Below are 21,818 nucleotides of genomic sequence, written 5' to 3'. Positions count from 1 at the left end.
ACATCGATTTTCTTTTTCTCCTTCAGCTGCAACTCATAAGTCACAGTGTGCTTACAACTAGTCTGCATATCAAAGCACTCCCATACTTTCTGGGATGTGCATTTTCATACCTATAGCCCCAGTGATCTACAATGGGTGAGTTACTTGACAAATTGTGTGTAATGATACAAATTGTTTAATATTGCTTAATACATGTAGTAACCAACAGATGGCGCGACCTAAGATTCTACTCTTACCATTGAAAGCGTAGATTTCGACTCGTGAAAAGTGTTGAAACTTGTAACAAAAAAATATATTCTAGAATTATTGATGTGTACGGACGAATAAGGATCAGAAACTAGACATCATTTGGAATGTGCATAAAATTTGTATTATTCATTCTAGCATTCAACCACCTAACGCAGATATGCTGTAGGTGCAGAGTATGAGTGGTAAAATGCAGGAATGGGTGTGTGTTTTCTTATAGCAAAGCTACATCGGGCTATCTGCTCAGCCCACCGAGGGGATTCGAGCCCCTGATTTTAACGTTGTAAATCCGGAGACATACCGCTGTACTAGGGGAGGCGCAGGAATGGATAATGCAGATTTTCTTCCCATCCCAAATGATCTCTAGTTTCTGATATTTTTCCATCCCTAAATCTTAACAAATCTAGAATAAACATTCTGTTATTAATTTATATAGATCTCGATTTATGTATATTTTTTATTGATATAAAGTGTGTCAATAAACAAAATATACACTAATAAAGTACTGTAATTACCATAAATGCCTTCACAAAGTTGGACGCATTATCAGCAGAGGTCTTGGTGATCTTATTTTCAATGAAATATTTTAGATGAATTAGTTCCAGTTTCTTGGTAATCAAATCGTAGGTGTGATGGCCAGTTAGACGATGGCAAGCAAGCGTTACACATTCCTTCTTTAAGTTTTCTGGACCAATCCAGTGCATGCCCAGATAAGTTTTATAAAAGAAAACAATACAAAGCTAAACTAGTAAATGCCTAATGGTACTCTATACCTGTTCAATACACATGCTTTGCTGAAGCTTATTTGAAGTCTTATTCTCTTATCAGATATTTTAAATTCCAGAAGCAGCAACAATTTTTATTTCCCGTTAAATGTAAACAATTTATTACAATTCATCTGCTTTGGCAGTTCCAACAACCTGCTGTAGTCTAGAGCCGTTCTACTATATTGAGAAACTTTGTCAACTCATCTTTTTATCTGTTCAAGTTTATGGGCAATTGCGCATATTTAGGTTTTTCTGATGAAAACTGTTTTGTTTGGTTATAATGTTTGTATAAACTTTTCAAAGTTTGTGATTCAACAGATTTGAAACGAAGCATTTCCTCAATGACCAAATAAATTACGAGTGCATTTATTTTACACTGGTTAATAGTAATCGCTAGTCTTTCCGGTATTATCAGGAACGAAAGCTCCAAAGTTAGTTGTTCCACTTTATTTTTCCAGTTTTTTTATAGTTGTTGTTTCGAAATAAGCACAAAGCTACACAATTGGCTATTTGTGCTCTGTCCACCAGGGGTATCAAAACCCGGTTTTTAGCGTTATAAGTCCACAGACATACCAGCTGAGCCACTGGGGGGCTTATCTTATAGAAGTATGAGGCTCTGTCTCTGTTGTTTCAGTGACCACTTGCTTGACTTCTTTATTTTCATTCTTCTTTTGATGCAAGATTCAATTTTATTTTTTTAGTTTATTTGGAAAGTTTGTAACTAATGTGTTCCTTTAGATTAAAAATTGATTTGTTACTGAAACTGTAAATATCCTTTTAGGGCAAACACAACTTACATTACAACAAAACACTTTTGGATTGGGATTCACTTACACTTGTATTTCCAACAAATTTAAAACATTCTTTTATATAAGGCTAAGGATGGCCGCTTCAATGATTAAACTCACCGTTGAAAACTTTTGTAACAGGAACATCTACTTTTTATATCTTTTTTTACCAAATTATATTTTATGATATAAGCTTATGTACATGGCGATGTATGTGTGTGTATTTTCATATAGCAAAGTCACATTGGGCTATCTGCTGAGCTCACCGAGGGGAATCAAACCGTTGATTTTAACGTTGTAAATCCATAGATTTACCGCTGTACCAGCGGGGGACAACATAGCGATGTATTATCGTGCTAAATGTTGCTTTGACGAATGAGAAATGTACAGAATTATATAACAGTAATATATGTTATATATTAGGATTTATAATATGATTGACTGGAGTTTTCTTAAGAAATATAAACTAGCTAGCTGGTTCATATGAATATATTGTATTATCAGTTGGAACGTGTTAATCAAAAAAGGTTTCTGATAAAATTGTGTAGCTCAGGTAATGAATAAAACATTTAACAGTAACTCTAAAATAAATTTTACGAAATAATAAGTTATTGAACTTTCCACATTAACATTAAATCAAACTGAACATATAAACAGTAAATATTAGATATAGCAATATTATAAATATATACAAAGAAGGCTTTGCATGGCCAGGTAGTTATGTCGTTTGACTCGTAGTCTGAGGGTCGAAGGTTCGAATTTCCGTCCCATTAAACATGCTTGCTTCTACAACAGTGGTGGTGTTATAATGTTACAATTAATTCCACTATTCGTTGTTGTTGTTGTTTTGAATTAAGCACAAAGCTACACAATGGGCTATTTGTGCTCTGCCCACCACGGGTATCGAAACCCGGTTTTTAGCATTGTAAGTCCGCAGACATACCGCTGAGTTACTGGGGGACCCACTATTCGTTTGTAAAAAGTATCCCAAGAGTTGGCGGTGTGTGGTTATGATTGGTTGCCTCTCCTCTAGTCTTTCACTGTTAAATTAGGGACGGCTAGTACAGCTAGCCCTCGTGTAGCTTTGCACAAAATTCAAAATAAACAAACTTTAAATACATTAAATAATATTGCATCACGGATAGCTAGTAAGCCATCACCACAGATCGCATCAGTTAGATGTATTAGGTAGTAAGCCAAATTATTTATGTATATATGAAACTATATGATTATAAAATTATAAAAAAAATATAATTACATACAGTATATAATGTTTGTTATTTTTATTTTCTGTTACAGCTGTATCGAGTAGAGCTTGCGTATTTGAAATCGCTATGTTTGTTTGTTTTTTAATTTCGCGCAAAGCTATATGAGAGCTACCTGTGCTAGTCGTCCCTAATTCAGCAGTGTGAAACTAGAGGGAAGGCAGCCAGTCATTACCACCCATTGCCAACTCTTGGGCTACTCTTTTACCAATGAATAGTGGTAACATCTTCACGGCTGAATGGGCGAGCATATTTGGTGTGACGGGGATTCGAACCCACGACCCTCAGATTACGAATCGAATGCCTAAGCCACCTGGCCTTGCCGGGACGCAATCGCTATGAAGCTTTAAATGTAGTATCGGTCCATTATTTCTAGAAACACAGGTTGCCCTGACCATAGCTTGGAACTGATTTCTGTATGTACAGTGAACAAGAAACGTCAAATTCTTGCAAACTTCAAGTTGTGTTTGTTTTTATCTCATTGACCCCTTCCTCGGTGATTCAACGATAAAGTAGATGGTTTATAAAGCTCAAATTCGGGTTGTGCTTATAACAAAAATATGCTTGTTACATTAGTTTCGTATTGTGTTTACTTACTAATAAAGTATACTTCATTACAATTTACAGCTTTTAAAGTAAGTAAGATTAGTTCTTAGAACAAGTACAACGTTTCAGTCACTTGTGCTATTGTTATCAAATATTTGCTGTAAAATCTTTTGTATATGATAATAATCACACCAGTGGTCGAAACGTCGTACCTGTTCTAAAAACTAATCTTACCTATTGAAAAGGTTATAAATTGTAATAAAATATACTTATTACATTACTAATATTGTTATATCCTATTCGAAAAACAAAACATATGCGTTTCTCTTTTTGATTCAACCTAACTTTAATTCTTCAATTTACCACTATAGATAACTGATTGTATTTACATTTTAGCTTCTATACTTATTCTTGTTTTTCAAGATTTACTTGCAAAGTTTTGTGCAAATCCTTTGATTTCAACAAAGATATTACTTTGACTTGTGTGGAATACAAAAAAATAACAAAGGAGCTATTTATTCCAGCAGTATTAATAAAAAAATCGTTAACAAAGTGGCAAATTTTATCTTCCTTCCCCGTGAAATCTAAGCAGTTTTCATAGGAAAAGACCTGATCTTAGTAGTCCTTTTTGTGACCAAGTTTTGATGTTCTTTTTCTTTCTTTCTTTTATGAGCTTGTGCAAACTCTAAGCAATTATGTCCAAAGATTTAATCTTGTAATTTATCGTCAATTCTGTTTTAATTAAATATTTTTACTTTTTAATCTACAGAATTAAAGGTCAATAATTTTGGTTTTGAACCAATAAATAAATTTCAGTATTATATTAAGCTAAATGTGAAAAAAGAAAATCAAACTGCATATAGTAATATGGCACATCTCGTGGTTGTTTGTTGGCATCTTGTTTGATGAAAGTTAGGCTTAACGATACATATTGTTGAACTTTTTTCATTTATTAGTTTCCATACGTTTTAGTAATTTTTTTAGATCTAAATATACTTATTTTCGTGGTTTTGGCCTTAAAACATACAACAACCATGCCATCAACAAATATACCAGACAGGTAAGAATATGTTTTACGTATTTTCTACAAATTTTCTGGGTATAAGTTTGAAACATGAAATCTTACTACTAGTACTACTAATATTAGTTTTAAAAGCGATTTAAAAAGACACAAATTGTTAACAGTTTGAGCTTCCAAAGAAAGAAAAATTTGTAACTTGCAGATTTATCCTGTAAAGTGTAATTTTATAAAAACGATCTTATTTTCAAATTGTCGATGTGTCGTAAGTTTAGCGCTGTACTTGTGTTTTCACGTACCTTTTGTTACTCAGTTATAATGGCCTAAAATTAAAAAAATAAATGACAAAACGATTTAAAATTTATCATTAGGTTGTGAGAGGTTGTAGCTTTAAACTGTTAAGTTTAAACATATATCATGAAGGGTTTGCCATATTGTAGTTTGTAGTAACCTTTTAAAGACATCGCAGCGTGATTGTAGTAATTCGTATATCGGTAAATTCAGAAAAACTGAACGAACTACTTAAAGTTGATTTTGTTCCTTAAGTTGAGCTGTCATTGATAAATTTTCAAGATATTCGTCTAACAGACTTATGGTATTGTTTAGATAGAGACCATTTAATCTTATTTTGCTTATGATTTCAGTAATTTTATGGTAGTAGGACTGATCATACTAATACATGTTGGCCTAGCATGTTTATTTGACACTAATTGGATATCAAGACAAAATCTGGTTATAAGCTTTTCTTCCTATATAATCCATTACCATCTAGATGTCACATATTTGTCAATAAAATGTCAAACACTTTTGGTGAAGAGATGGAAAAAATTATTCAATTTATATTACCACTAACTTTATGGCAATCAGTTTTCTTCACATCCTAAAACAGCTGTTGATTAATCATTCATGAATTTGAATTTGCAATAAGGAATATCCTTAAATTGACAACATATGAAAAACATGCACATGCTTTAAATTGGCTTAAATGGTGTTGAGCTAAATGTATCAAAATAAATAATTAAATAATTTATTTTTGGGATCACTTGCATTTTATAGATATCACCAGATTGTTGCTTACCTGTAACAGACCACTGTTTCCAAAAGATATTTAGTCAAAGTCATGGTGAACAGGGCATAAAAGTCACACAAATTACATAAAAATTACCCAAAATTAAACATTTTCTTAAATGAATCAAATGTTGATTAAAAAAAAAAGGTGATGGGACTGTGACTATGAAAAGGAAAAAGAGGAAGTGTTTTTATAGAGGTGGGTGGGAGTAGGACAACAACTGGTTACATTATGATGAAGACAACAGCATAATATTCTGTAAGGTATGTTGAGTAGGGAATGTGAATCTGGAAACTGTTAGTGGGATACTAGCAATGAAGAAAATGTGAATCATAAAGTGCTATTAGTAGTTTATTGGAATGAACAGCCACACACGTTTTGTATACCAAGTTGAAAAATCTGTTGTCATAGCAATTAACACACCTATTGCTAATAGACCAATATAGTTTGATATACCTCAATGATTGGCTAGTCGTAGCTGCATATCTGTTTATATTTTGTCAGGCATTCATTTAATGCAACTCATATTGCACCATAGCAGAAAATTTATGAAAATTCCACAGCTTTGGAGTTATTAATTGTTTAAAATACAACATGTCTTTTAAAACACAAACCAAAGGAAATATACTGTATCAAGAAATTTAGAAAATCTTTGAAAAATAGCAGAATTTTTATCATCAAAAGATCAATACTGTTGCTGGAAGTAACAGATATAATTTTTGGATTCTTGAGCCAATTTTTTTTATTGTGCAGTATATGTTTTTAATAACTGTGTATGTAATGCAAATGTTAAATTTTTAATCACAAAGTGACTGGCAAATATACTTATCCAATCATTACAAGGTTGTGCTAGGTGAAACAAGATTCCAAGTTTTGTGCATGGAACTCCTTCCTACTCTTCACAAAGTACTTCTAATACATTCTAGCAAATTGTCCATAGGATAGAAACATTTCTTTCCACAGGTGTCTTCCCTCTTCCATTTATTATTATTATTATTTAAAATGTGTTCCAGGTGTTCAGTGCAGAGTGAGCTAACATTTATACAGGTCATGTTTACAAACCATGGAGTCCTGAACCTCCAAGCCTTTAAATAAGTCACATCACAGCTGTGAACAACTAAACCAAAATTGATAATTATGCCTCTTATGTAATCAATGCAATAACCTAAGCCATTAAGGAAATAAACCCTATCAGAGTAACAAATCCTAACCTATGATGATGGAAACTTATTCCCAAAATTCATGCATTAATAATTACCTACAGACAACTCGGACATGACTTCATATGAACCCGTAATATTATGCTTAAACCACTCATTAATATCATGAATATAATAATATTAAGAAACTTATATTACAACAACATAATAATAACTGGGTATTCTTCTACTTACCAACAGATAAATCCAAACCCAACCCTTACAAATGCTGGTGGATTTTTATCTATTACAAACAACACAAATAAAATTCAGTATAATAACAACACTTTAACTACTAATGACAAACAATCTGAACTTTTCACCCAATATTTTTAAAACACCTTTATAATCTCACCTTGTTTGACACACATAATTTGAACAGTGTAAATCAATACATTTGTAATAATTAACTGATCAACATGATTCACCAAATTTTCTGGTTTCTATATCACAGATTTCCAGTTTTATTGATCTGTTTACCTGCTCTATTACTTTGGCAGAAATCAAAATTAACCTTGAGAAAATGAAACATAAAGCCCCAAGAGAGGATGGAATTAACAATTGAATCCTGAAAAACCTATCCAACAAAATCATAAACCATTTATTGACAATTTGTAATATATTGTTGTTGTAAGGATATTACCCATTTATTTGGAAATTAACAATTACACAGACCTGCAATGGTTTTGTTGTCTTGAAATTTTTATGTGTTCTACAGTAATACCTGTACACAGAATTTTTAAATTCACTGTGTACAGATTTTTCATAAAACATATGTATTTTTACATAAGTGAATCATTTTTGCTGAAATGGGGTCACATTTGGTTGTGCTTAAAATGTTGACAACCACTGGCTATAGATTCATTCAGACCAGTTGTGGTGTGACAAACATAAAAAAGGAAAAAAGAGGATGGAGTGTTGTGAACAGCAAGTAACCACAGAATTTCAGCCAAAGAAATATAGAAGTCGCCTTCAATGTAGAAAAACTCTTTGCACAAGATGTACAAATTATTGACATAAAGGAAATGTACTTATTCAGAATATACTTGAAGAGAAAATTTAGAGATGAGGTTAGATTTGGCTCATATAGTTTTGCAGTCTATGTTAGGAAATCCCTGGTGTCCAGATATATTAAAAATCAAAAGAATAATGTAATTAAAAGTACTCGTTTTATGTACGTGTTTGAATGTGTAATTTTAAAGAACACATTTCAATGTGAAGTTCTTGATGTTTGTGTTGTATATTTTGGCTAGGGAGTTTTATTAGGTTTGGAAAAGTGTAAAACATGCTTTAATCAAAATAAGCACCATTTGCTTCAACACACTTTTGTTTCTGTGGTCAGTAAACACCTTTAAAGCTTTTTTTGCAGCTTCATGGTTTTGAAAGCATTTATTTTTCAAAAATTGGTCAAAGTGCTTGAAAAAATGAAAATCTGTAAGGAAACAAGATGGATGAGGCAGACTCTTGATTCTCCATTCCTTTAATTTTTGGAGCATTTTTCTTGACAAATCTCATAAAGCTGATTTTGTTGATCTTCAGTTAGCTCATGTAGAACCCACTTATCCATTTGTTTCATCTTTCTACTCAGGTGGTTGGCAATGCTTGATTTGCTTCTGTTTAGCTTCACTTCAGGTTCACTTACTGTTGTATGAGGATCTGTCTCAACTGCTTCCCTTAATGTGTTTTCATCTAAGGATGACTTTATTCCACAACCTTTGTGGTCTTCAACACTTTCATCTCCATGTCAAAACCTTTGAAACCAATGTTGAACTGTACGTTCAGTAACAGATCCATGGCTGAATGCCTGGTTGATGTTCCATGTAGTTTCGGTAGCTCTTTGTCAAAATTTGAAGTTGTAGAGGAAAATCAGATGAAAGTTTTAATTGTTTGCTGTTTCAACTCTATTCAGAGTAAGTTTTGCAACCCCCAAGGCAACATGCCAGAATTCTGGACAACCTAATAATAAAAAATGTTCATTGTGATAAAAGAAATAATAACTTATGTAAGAGTTTTTTCCCCCATTTGTAAAAAAATTACACGATACTTACATGATGAAAATTTTTTTTTGAAACTTGCATAGCTGAATTATTTATAATCTGTTATTAAAACCAAAACAACTTTTATGAAGTTTAAATTTGCAGGCCAGTGTTAAGGTAATCCCCAAGAAAAATAATAACTAATTTTGGCAGCTATAAACCCTTAAGCTTGCTAAATACCCTTGGTAAATTGATGAAAAAAATTAACCATGAACAACTTAAATGCTTACTTAGAAACTAAAAACATTAATAATAACATATGGAATTCAGGCAGAAAATATAGACAAACCACTGATTATTTTCTTAGACTTATTGAAACCTTCTGTTGCAGTTTCTATAAAAAACATGCAACCTTAGCTGCCTCTCTACACATAAAAACAGCTGTATAGCATAACAGACTGTTATAAAGTAATAAATAATTACACAGCCCATGACTTTTGTACACTAGATGTCCAACCTCCTTAAAAACAGAACAGCTGCAATTGAGATCGATAAAGTAACCTCCAGACCTTTCACATTTGCAACTGATGTCCTCTAATGGTCAGTATTAAATTAAGCCCAACATTATACAGCATGTTTGTGAATGATATCCCATCTCCTTCCTTAAATCATACACTTGTGTTTTGATATGTGATCTAAATATCACTCAGTGCAGTGTCAGAATGATGCAACAAATGGTGTGTGGCTATCAATCTATTCAATTCTCATGCCACAGCCATTGTTTAGGAAAATATATAAACTTTGGAAAAACATTTGTATTTGTCAGTTAAGAGTTAATAATTCAGACACTAATCAAATGTAATACTTGGCACCTGTTCAGTGAAAGTGAGTTTTCTTGGGGTATTCCCATTCTCTCACAGTAAGATTATTTTAACTGAATCTTTAAATTCCCACTCTGAGAAGAATTGCTCCACTTCATGTTATATATTCAAATTTTAAATTACATTTTTATGCATTAATTTCGTTAAGGCTATTTACTTTTTTTGCCATTAATTTTAATAAATTGAAGCTTGCTTAAATGTTATTATCTTGGCTAGTTTTAGGTGTATTATTGCTTTTAGGATAGGTATCATGTCAATTTAATTTTTATATTTTCTCCCATTTTAATTTACATTGCTTGTATTTGTATTTGCATTGTGTTTTGAAGCAAAAAGCTTTTTTTTTTTAATCTGAAGTAGCAAACCTGTTAGGCAGAATTAAAATAAATAGAATTCTTTTATGCTAATTTTTTATGGAGAGGTTAGTAGCATGTTTGTGTATAAAATTGCTACTATAAACTAATAAATAATACAGTTAATTCAGTTAAATTTAGTTAAATTACAGTTAAAATTCAGAAGTTAATATGTGTACATTTTTGTTTGTACTAAGTGCTTCTTGGAGCACTAAAGCAAAGTACTTTTTTTAACTCCTTTGCAACTGTTATTCTTTCTATTTAATATCTGGATTAAATACACCAAAAGATATTTAACTTTTTATCATAGATGCACCCCAAAAAATTTACTAGTAGGTTAAATGTTTTTATCTTGTTTCAGTAGTGTAAAGCACCTTAGCTGAACCAATACTAGATATTGGTATGAGTCAATATGGTTTGGTAACACTGCATAACAATTTTTTTGAAAAGGTTTTGCTGATTGTGACCTGGTGGGTATGCACAAATATAATTTTGGTTTTGCTTCATCACGTAGGAACTCTGAGAAATAGACAGTTAACTGTTTACCAGCAATAATGTATTTAATTACGTTTATGTTTCTAATACGCTGTTAAGTTCAACATAATTAAAAGTGTTTTGCACCTGATGTTCATTTGTATTCAATATCTAGTGCATCACATTGCAGTGTCCAACAGTAGTCAGCAAGCATTGACGGATTCCAGTTGCCCTGATATCATTTTTCCATTGTAGCAATGTCCTGGTGAAACTGAAGATTTCGATGAAACAGTACGTGATGGGCAAACTTGGATGTGATTTTCATGATCATTAGCCAAAAATCTATAAGGAACACCCAACAGTGTTCAAGAAGCAAAAACTTTGTTGTGCAGTGTAATCATTGACTATTACTATTGCCCAATAAAATCGTAATCAGTGAACTCTTATAGCTATGACTACACTTTTTATCAAGATAAAATAATTTAAAGAACCTTAATCTGCCCTTTTTGAAAACCCCTAGCAACCTTCCTTAGAACCATTTTTAGCAATTCAGTGTTCTTATTATTATAACAAATTCAAGAATGAACTCAAATATTTGTATTAGGCCTAACCAGAGGTAATTCTTGTCCTACCACTTTTAATATTTAAGACATAAAAGCCAATGCATCAATTCTGTCTATTCCCTTTATAATTTGGAACATTTCAGTCATATCACCATTAACCTTTCTCAAGACAAAATAATGTGTAGGACCTTAATCAGTCTTTATGCTGAAAGCCTATCCATTCCAGGTTTGTTCTAAGTCCTTTGATTTTTTTTCACCAATTCATTGCCATTTTTAAAGTAAGAACCTAAAATTGCACCCAAATGAGGTCTCAAAAGAAAGTTTTACCCTTTGTGTTTTAACATTCAACATTGTTGTAGATACATCTGATATTTTATTTTCCATTGACAAACAAACACTGCCTAGAAGACTAAGAAACTGAATGACCAAAATATGAAAATAATTTTGTTCCATGACACTACTGGGTTTACTTCCATTAAAGTGGTAGTTGTATTTTAGATTAAGGTAGCCTAGATGCATTATTCTGCACTTTGCATAATTAAATGGCATCTGCTATTTATTTGTGAAATAATCTAAATACATTTTAAAACAACAGTTGTATTGATGAAACAAAACCAGTCAATCAAACAATCTGTCAGAAGTCTTGGTATTAAAGAAACTAGTTTAGACACATTCATGCTTATTTCCAAAAGACTCTTTGAGATTAAATAGTAAAAATGAATGTGTATAAACTAGTTCCTCTAATACTTATGTTTCTGACAGAATGTTCCATTTACTTGTTGGTTTTTTGACTAACATTTATACCTTACGTTTTATTTGGTTATTTATTTACTATAATAGCAGCATTCTCACAGCCAGCTATACTCAAAACTTTAATATCAGTTAATGCTGTCTTTGAAGGTTTGTTTGCTAGTTAGGAATTTAAAGACTGTTCTAAACATTTGAAAGCTCCTCAGGTAGCATTCAGGTAAAGTCATTTTTTTTTCTTGCTAACTGAAACATTTGATAGTGTTTGAACATTAGTCACATGTTAAATGCTTCTAACATGGAAAATTCAATCTTTTTATTTCTATTTCACATTTCAAGTCAATGTATGTGCCCAGGCCTCCTCCTTTTCTGGAGTTGATCATCCATGTTTTTTTTGTTTTGCCTTTATATCCCGTTTCCTTTGATTCCTCCTCTTTCCTCTTATGTGAGACGCATATGGACTACTATTTTGTTTTCCCCTCAACAGGTATTGGAGTTCATGCCATTTGATTGATAGACCAATTAAATTTGGGAGTTGGTATGTCTTGATCTCCACATTCTATCAAAGTTCATGATTTGGAATACTGTAGGTCTGTTTTTTTTTATGAACTCTCTGCAGTTTCATTCTCTTCTTCTCTGCAGCATTCAGATACCTGTACTTTTCCTTTTTCACCTCAAACCTCACATTTCTTTATCTGTCTCATTTTATCCTATCTTCTATCTTTCCTTATTTTATCTTCTGTCTGAGGTTCTTTTTCATTCCCATAAAAGGTTTTTGCACCCTGTTGTTTTCCACTTTTACATGATTTTCCTCTTCCACATTTTACTTCCAAACATAGTTTTTGTGTTGTTGGGATCTTTTAGGTTGGGATGCTCTCTTGTTTTAGGTACATTTACCCTAACCCCATTATGGGACCTGCATATGCTTTTTTATGGCAAGATGTCTTTGTGGTCTTCCTGATTCATTGGAGTCCTGAGTAAAGTCTGCTCACTTTCAAACCTCTCTTTCTTCATTCACTTCTCATTTGTCTCAACAACCTCCTAACCCTGTTTTCATGTCTCCTCCCCCCTCCCTCCTCCTCCCCTCAATGTGGATTCCTGTATGTGGTGAGGGGACCTCCCAGAGAAGGTTCTGTACTTTCAGTTTACTTCCTCTGGGATCTAAACATCCACCTGTGTGTTCACTGTGTGTGGTGACCCGTGAAGGGGAAAGAGGATTCTGGTGGTTGAGGGGTCCAACTACAACACAACTTTGGTCTTGAATTCCTATAGATGGGCAGTCTTGGGGTGCCCCCCCAACATTGATCACTTAATACATTTGGGCCAGGGTCAACTGTGTGCCAGCATAGGATGCCCTCATCAGGTGTAGTAGACATTATGTCTGATACTGATGTTTGGGTGTAGTGCTCATGAAACCCTGGTGTCGCTGCAGTGACCTTATATGGCACTGTAGTGCATCCCATCATCAGGCTCCATGGTGGGTGGGGTCAATGGGTACTGAAATATTCTATTTTTTATTATGGATATCCTCAAATGAAAAAAATAAACAAGCATGACAGCATAGGAAAAATCTAACTACTGGCAAATGACTGCCCATTGATGACTCTGTACAGTCAAACTCACAATTTGAATCTGTCCTGTGATTTTTAATTATACATTCTTTAACTGAAAAACCCTCATGGCAGACGTCTCCATTTTTTATTCAGAAGGGTTTAGAAGGGCTTGCTGGCTCACCTAAATTGGTAAAAAATTATGGTCTGGGGACATTTTAGTCGGAACAGCTTCATCACAATATTCCAAACTCCTCTTGAAATCGAAAGCCATTGGGGATATACCCATTGAGGTTACTCCTCATTTTACTTTGAATTCTTCCAGAGGAATTATAGTTGAGAGGGATTGAAAGACCATTCCAGAGTTAGAGATCCTTGCAGGTTTCACCAGGCAAGGTGTTACAGCTGTGGACTGAATTTCTACTCGTAGAGACAAGATAATGGAGCCTACAAATGTTCTAATATTAATATTTACAGCATAACGTCCTCCTACCACAATCAAGGCAGTGTATCTGACTTGTAAGGTATGGCTTTATATTCCTAATCCTGTTAGATGTTTTCATTATCAACAATTTGGTCACTTGAACACATCTTGCTGTGATTCCTTGACATGTGTCCATTGTGCTGGTAAAGACCATGATGCTTTTGAATGCCAACTAGAACTGCATTGCATTAACTGTAATGGTCCACATCCTTCCTATTTTACTTCTTGCCCTAAATGGGGGAAGAGAAAGAAGTACAACATCTCAAGACAGTTGATAATATTACTTTCCCAGAGGCTCAGGAATTTGCAAGAACCCAAATCCATCTTGGACTTGTGCTGTTGTAATCCAATCCACTACGACAGTAGGAGTCCAGACAGACCTTTCCAAGCCTCCTACAGAAACCTTAACGGTGCATCATAATCTAGTACCCTCTAAAATCAACAAAGTTAATGAATCAGTAGCTACTTCTATCTCTGTCCCTACCACATTTTCCAGTCATTGCCCAACTTCACCTTGTTTAAGCCCAGGTGTTTCCATGAGGTCTTCCTTTCTTGACACTCCAAAAATTAAACAACCCATTTGTTCATGTTCTCAGTCACTGGAACATATGTCTACAAACTCTGACCTGCCTACTCAATCCAGAGCAAGATCACTAGAGAATGACCGACTCACATCTGGTAAAGAAAAATGTGAGGTTGCAAGCAGAAGGTCTCTGTGCCATATTCTTCTTCAAAATAAAGAAAAATGGTCATGCTAATCCAATGGAACTGTTGAGGTTTTCAATCAAATGTGAATGACATTTTGGATTTTATTAACTTTTATCATTCCAAATGTCTTTCTTTACGGGAAACATTTTTAAGACCTACTAATACAGCCACAATTCACCAATACTCCTGATACTGAAATGACAGGTTATGTGTAGGACAAGAACATGGAGGAGTAGCACTGCTAGTTGATCAACATGTGCCCACCTGGTCCTTGTCATTGAATATGCCCTTGGAGGCTGTAGCTATCCATATCTCCTTGGATCATACCATCACTGTTTGCTCTATGTACTTCACCCCTGGAAAAAATTGTCATCCCTCAGACCTTGATGCTCAGATTGAGCAATTGCCAACCCCCTTTTTAATTTTGGGGGATCTTAATGAGCATAATCCCCTCTGGGGTAGTTCTAGTATTGATGTGAGGGGTCATGCTATAGAGCATATGCTCCTGAATAACAATCTGTCTCTCTTCAATACTGGCTCTTATACTTATTTTCATGCACCCAGTCAGTCATCTTTCTATCTGCTCCCCTTTGCTTTTCATTTGCATCTCTTGGGAGGTTGACATCAATTCACAGGGTAGTGATCAGTTTCCTATCATATTAAGAGAGATTGGCAGTGGTCAGTGCTACCTGACCTGAGTGCCTCAGTGGAAGTTGGACCTGGCCAACTGGTCCTCTTTCACTGCTGTCTTGGAACTTGATCCTGCCATCTTATGTAAATTGATAGATGATTGTGTAGCAGCAGTGACTAACTATATTGTCCAAGCAGCTATTCAGTGCATCCCCAAAACCTCAACAGTTTTCCCACAGCATCCCTGCCTTTGGTGGAATTCTGCTTGTTCTATAAAACGAAAAGCTCAGAAATGTGCTTGGGATAAATTTCATAGATATCCCATGCTTACTAACTGCATTGCATTACAAAGATTAATGCCATCAGTGAACAGCTACCCCCAACAGTTGCAAATGGTCTTTTCATTAATGACTTTCACATCTCATGTCAGTCATCAAATATGAGGGTTATTGATGGGCAGCTACAAACTGCAATCAATCATATACTTAAGTGGACTACAGCAAATGGTTTTCAACTTTCTCTCCTTAAAACTCTTTGTGTACATTTTTGCTGCCAACAGGGTATTCATCCAGGTCCAGAACTTCATATTGATGATGTACTTCCTGTTAACCTTTAAGTCTTATATTTGCCTGTTAATTTAACTTTTTTCGGATAGGTTTGATTTGTATCCAACCCTTCAGCCAGTCACATACGATAATACAGTCAAAGAATAAATGACAACTAAGTTCTTATCATACATTTTATTTCAATGAATTTATCATTTATCAAATTTATTATAAAACAACAGTTTCACAGTTACAAAGTTCAATGTTTTTCACACACAAATCATTACAATAATGACATGGGAAGATGAGTCACTAAATTAAAAGTAACTGTTATTACATGCTGCTAAACAGGGGTCTCTCTAGACTTGCAAACCAGGGAGAAGTTTTGCTCTAATTTTACAAAATTATGGAAAAGTTTGCAGTCAATAGCATTCTTTTCTTCTATAATATAATCTGTATAAGATAACTTTTCGCTAATCAACCACATATAAATGAGTTATTTGTGTCAAGCCGTTAGGTCGCTGTTGATTGAACGATTTTTCACACGTTTATCGATCCTGACCATGACCTTGCATGAAGGTAGACGGGTTATTGATTTTTATCTGCTTACCGCATACTTGCATTAAAAAAACGTTGATGTAGTGAACCAGTCTAGCATTTTGTAAACAAACAGTGTTTTGCCAATTACAATTTTTCTTTGGCAAAAAACAAAAGTAATCGCCATTGGCGAATATGGCGAGCGACAGCGTGAGCCCTGCTTTTTATCCAGGTTTGTATTCCTCTTTGTCGATTTGAAAGGTGACATGCTTAGTGTACTGTTTCTTGACTGCTGATGATTAACCCATCTTCCAGGTTTCTTCACATCAAAACTATCACCTTTCCTTATCCTTGGCTGACTAATTCCTTTAGAGGAAATTGGCCATGCTGGCGTGAGATCACTTCCCATACATTTATCTCATATTTATCATATTTCTGTTTCCTCTTCAAACAGGTTAGCATTTACCTCCTGATATCAGCTTGAACCCCACAGTTTGTCTGTGAGGGAGTAGATTATTTTTTCATATTCTCTTCATATGGGACCTTTTTCAAGTATATGAATTCTGTCCACTGGTAAGTCCTGACCAGGTACACTTAGTCTTAACTGCACACTGTATGGTCATTAAGGTCAATAACCCAAATTTGAGATGGAACACTCTGCAAGGCTACTTGTAGGTTTTTCTTCAGAGTTTTGCACCATAATTGTTTTTGCCCCCGATTGTACACTCTTGGACTAACACAGGTAAAGCAGAAGAGGATTGTTGACTATCTCTGCTGTTTTTGTTTGACTATATCAAGAATGGTTTGCTTTTTCAAATTAAGTTTTGCATTCACCCATTGCATGTTTTTGGTAATGAGTTCCTCCAGACTCTTTAAAGTGTGTAACCCCCACATTATTCTAGTAGAGTGTGAGGGTCTACCATTTACTGTTTTCTACCCACTGGGGTGTTGGACCATGGAGGCTTTTTTCTGCATGTACTCAGTTCACTTAGTTGGAGTAGGGCATGTGTATTTTGCTAGTATAGATTTGTATAGACACTGCTTCTACCATAGACCTGATGTAATGTTCCATATGCCACTTTATTCTTTTCACCACTATGTAGTCTATCCCTGCAGTTGGGCACACTCCTTCTTACCTTCACCCAAATGTCATTTTAGGGTGGTACTGGTGTCTGCTGTAGCTGGGTCAACCAAGTAAGTTCTCACATGTTAATGGTCCAGATACCATTCTTCTGCTGCAGATTGGGCAATTCATATTCAATGCTGCCTGATTTTGGACTGAAGTTAAACCACTACATTTCTGTCTGCTCTCCTACCATTGTCTGGATGTTGGTTCCTGGGGGTTTAGTTGGACATGTACACGTGATGATGTGCATCCTTTGAATGGGAAATCTTCCTTTCTAGGTCCAATGATAGAGGACCTATTCCTATTACAGTTTTGTTGTTCTTGATCTCCCATTGTGGTCACTGCACCGTAGCCACTCTATACTGTCTGTTAAGTTAATTTCTGGGCTCCCTCCTATTTTTCTGCCATTCTTATGACACATAATTTTGATGTGTGAAGAGTATACCTGGTTCAGAAGTGGTGTGGTCTCCCACAGATGTGTTTTACTTGCTTTTTATTTATATACACACTCCATGGGCTTCCATTGGACACTTTCTGAAGGGAATTTCTCTCAGTAATGTTACACTGGTCTCTCCACCAGAGAAATGTGTAGTTTTAGCTGTGTTGTGAGTGGAAGTAAGATGATATAGCAGAGGTTAACATTAAATTCTTACCTCTACTTCCCATCATTCTTACCTACTTTCTTTGTCTTTTCCTTTTAAGTTGCTCAATTTCAAAATGAAGTTGAGTGAAACATCATAGAGGAAGTTAAGCTGTGCTCAAGGTTGTGTTGCACTTCTATTGTTGCATGCTCATGTTATTGTGCAACTGCTTCATGGGTATTTACATGAAGATAAGTGGGAATGCCAAGGCCAGTGTCAAGCTAAAATTTGTATATAGATAGGGGAATTCAAGTTGAGAAAAGCTGTTACATGAGGGGGATGTAAGAATCTAGTGGAAATGTATTTTCAGTGTCGGAAAATGTTAACACGTGATGGAATATCAGAACTTATGTAAAGAACCCTTAATAATAATAAATCAAGGATGAAGTGAAGAATTATGGGTAAGTTATGCAGTTCAAAATAAACAATTTGCCTTTTAATCACATTTAGTTGGCAGTACAAGTTCAAATTCAACAAGAAATTACTTTCAGTATTTATGAGTTAAGTACCCATTTGAAATTCATTTTAATTTTAAAAATATAAAACTTAATTAGTTTCTAAAACTTTTATCAACACAGAAGTAAGACATGGACAATGCTTGTTACCCTCTTTAGAAACAAATGTAATGTAAATCAACCCTCAGTCTCATATTACATGCCAACTATTAAAAGACTCACAAAATATTAAGAGTAATTAACACCCAGGGAAAAATATTTGTAAAGACAAACTCATCTTTCAACACAGATGTTTTCAAGCAGCCTCTTAGAAAGTTGTATGCCACTAGCTATGAGCTATTTTTTACCTAAAAACATCTAGATTGCCCTAAGCATTTGCGTTCAAAATAATTTCTTTATTTTACTCAGCAATGTCAATAATAAACATTTCAAAATTGTAAATTAATTATGTGAGGTTTGTTTCCAACTGAATTAAATTTTAAGTATTTTAAATTTTTTTTTCCAATTTAGTGTTCATGTTTTACATAATGATGTTTCCTTCTTTGTGGTAATGCTTCTGACATGGGACCAGTGTATACTGTGGCTAGTTTGTGGAGGATGTAACAGTCATTGTTTAACATCTTGTGGGTTTTTTCATGTACTTTTTTGTTCTTTGTTTCCATTTAGCTGATTTTCCTTCTTTTCAAGTTGAACATGACCATAATATAGGCACAGTTTATTTGGAGAAGAAAACATCATGCTTCTAATCTCTTCCTTTCCATAATTTTACAGGTATGTCTATGCCTTTTGATTTATCCTGTGCTTTACTACATAAAACACACTCTCAAGCCTTCTTTCTCTTCTCTCCTTCACCTGGTAATGCAGACTTATTTCTCAAAAAACTGCACATCCATACTAACATGTTTCATTATTCTTGTCTACATGACTTTCATCAAGGATTACAACCTTTCTTAATTTCTGTTCCCAGTCATTGGAATCTCCTTTACCTGCTTTGGGAGCAGATTTTTTAACTTTTGTTTTCTTACTAGTGCCCAATTTTTGCACCTTTATTTCTTTATTTTAACCTTCCTACATTATTTCTTGTAATTTCTCCTTACATCTGCTTTATCATGCTCTGGAAAGGTTCATACCATTATTTTCACTGTTTAGGCTCTTCTCCTGCTCACTCCTTCCTTAATTGATTCTACTGCTACTGGAACTTGGAATGAAATGCTCTTGTGGTTAAACTAGATCTCCATCATGCTTATCTCCATGATCTTAATCAATCTATAATTCTTTACTTTGAAGCCTTGTAGTTAAACTAGGCCTCTATCATGCTCATCTCTGTGGTCTTAGTCAAACTCTAATTCTTTACTCTGAAGTCTTTTTTGATGCATCTGACTCATTGTTTGCTTTGATTTCTTGTCTTTCTCAGTTATGCCATTCTGCCCTTATCCATAGGCTGGCAGAATTCACATCTCCCCTTCCCATTCTAGCTTCCTGTCTATCTTCTCTTTCCCAACCACCATTTGTCTCCTCAATGGCTATTCAATTGGTTCTTGTTGTGTGGGGGTCTGCTTGTTTTTCATTTTTTTTTCATTCAGACCTCTTGGACAAGAATGCTTTTTACAGTGTATTTACCTTTTGCACCAAATTATTTCTGTCATTTTTTTGCAGTCCTCAAAAAGACTGTGGACCTTTCATCTCTTGACTAGTTTCTTATTATCCCTCAGTTCCAGATGGAAGGTTTCTTTTTTTTTCTCTGATGGCTCTGTTCTTATGGAATGTGGATAACTGAGGCCAATGTTTTTGATGATTTTCACCATTTCAGTGACCCTGTTATACAAATGTTTTTTTCTTTTGTTTATTGGGATCAGATCTTCTAGTTTAATGCTCTTTCTTTTGGCATTGCATATATTGAGGTTTTCAGTTGAGTCATTGGAGAATTTGCCTAATGCTGTCATAGATTGGAGTTATGGTTCCATATTACATTAATTATTGACTAATTATTTTCTAATAGTACATCCATTATAGTTGATATAAACAACAACCATGAAAATGCTGGTTTGGATCATGACGAATCAATCCAGAAGAAGAAAACATGGGAATATGGATGGTGAGATGTTTGAGTACAATGATGTAGAGTTCTTCTGCAGAATGTTGCTCTGTTGGCCTGTCTTATCAATCCTTCCAAGTTTTTCTCACACCTATCATATATTTGGTACATCTAGTTGTGTTCTTCAACTCACCCTTCATCATTTTGCTTACTAGCAATGGAATGTCTTTTCACCAAGATTTGTTTTTCTTCAACATTATACAAGAGAAGTACTTTTGGTTTTGGAAACTAGCTTCCCTTGAACTACTCATTTTTTAGGTTGCATCTTTTTTGGTAGAAATTATTATTTGTGGAACTCTTTTCAAGATTTATGGTCCTCAACTGTTCACTTCTTCTCTCATCATCTTTTGGGCTTGTTTTGAGAGCCTAACTGTGCCAATACCATGGTGGGACCTTTTTGTTTTATTTGGATTTCCATCTCTTCACAGATGCTTTTCTGTCAAGTTGGGATACATCTCTGAATAACATGATTTCAGGCATACGAACTTGAAAGGAGCATTGACTCCACATCATTGTACTCAAACATCTCACCATCCATGTTCCCATGTTTTCTTCTTCTGGACTGATTCATCATGATCCAAACCAGCATTTTCATGGTTGTTGCTTATATCAACTATAATAGGTGTACTAATTCCAGGATGCTTTGCTTCCATATTCCCATTTCCTCTTTTTCTTGTAGATTGATTGGTCATGACCCACACCAGCAGTTTCATGTTTGTTGCTTATAACAGCTACTGTGGTAGTACCCATCCCAGGACACATTGCTTCCATGTAGTAGACCTGCAGTTTTTGTTGAGTTTTCTATCAGTTGGGTATGCCTATCTTCAATGCCTTTCTTACATCTTTTGATACCAAACTGTTGGTTTTTAGTTCCTTGTCCTTTAGCCTTGATGGTCAGTGTTTTCAACCAGGACTGGTCTCATCTTTTTCTGTATATTTATCTTTCTCTTCATCTTTTCCTTTGTGTTTTGGCATTGATACACTTATCAGATTCTGTTGATGGTACCTTATTGGCTAGTTTGATTTTGGTATCTTCTGCTTCACCAGGTCACCCTCTTCTCTTACCAGTTCTTGCTATCTTGCTCCAACATACACATTTCCAGTTATTTATCAATGGAAGTAGCAGTTTTTTGACATTGATTTATCAGCTACTCCCAA

General features: G+C 34.5%; 1 protein-coding gene across 2 annotated transcripts in view; it reads left to right on the top strand.

Moving 5' to 3' along the window:
* The first annotated feature begins 4,204 nt into the window (after positions 1–4,204).
* The window catches only part of LOC143229297 (uncharacterized), a 99,343-nt gene continuing 81,729 nt past the window's right edge, over positions 4,205–21,818 (top strand). Inside the window, exon 1 of one of the 2 annotated variants that reach the window (XM_076461429.1) lies at positions 4,205–4,672. In XM_076461429.1, the coding sequence (XP_076317544.1) occupies positions 4,647–4,672 (26 nt within the window). In that variant the 5' untranslated portion in view covers positions 4,205–4,646. The remainder of the gene's footprint in view (positions 4,673–21,818) is intronic. The other variant, XM_076461430.1, reaches the window with a different exon arrangement.

This window comes from Tachypleus tridentatus, chromosome 10 (genome assembly GCF_004210375.1).
Source record: "Tachypleus tridentatus isolate NWPU-2018 chromosome 10, ASM421037v1, whole genome shotgun sequence".
In the NCBI taxonomy this organism is placed as follows: Eukaryota; Metazoa; Arthropoda; class Merostomata; order Xiphosura; family Limulidae; genus Tachypleus; species Tachypleus tridentatus.
Note: the sequence above shows the minus strand (reverse complement) of the source record. Positions and strands in the feature narration are given on the sequence as shown.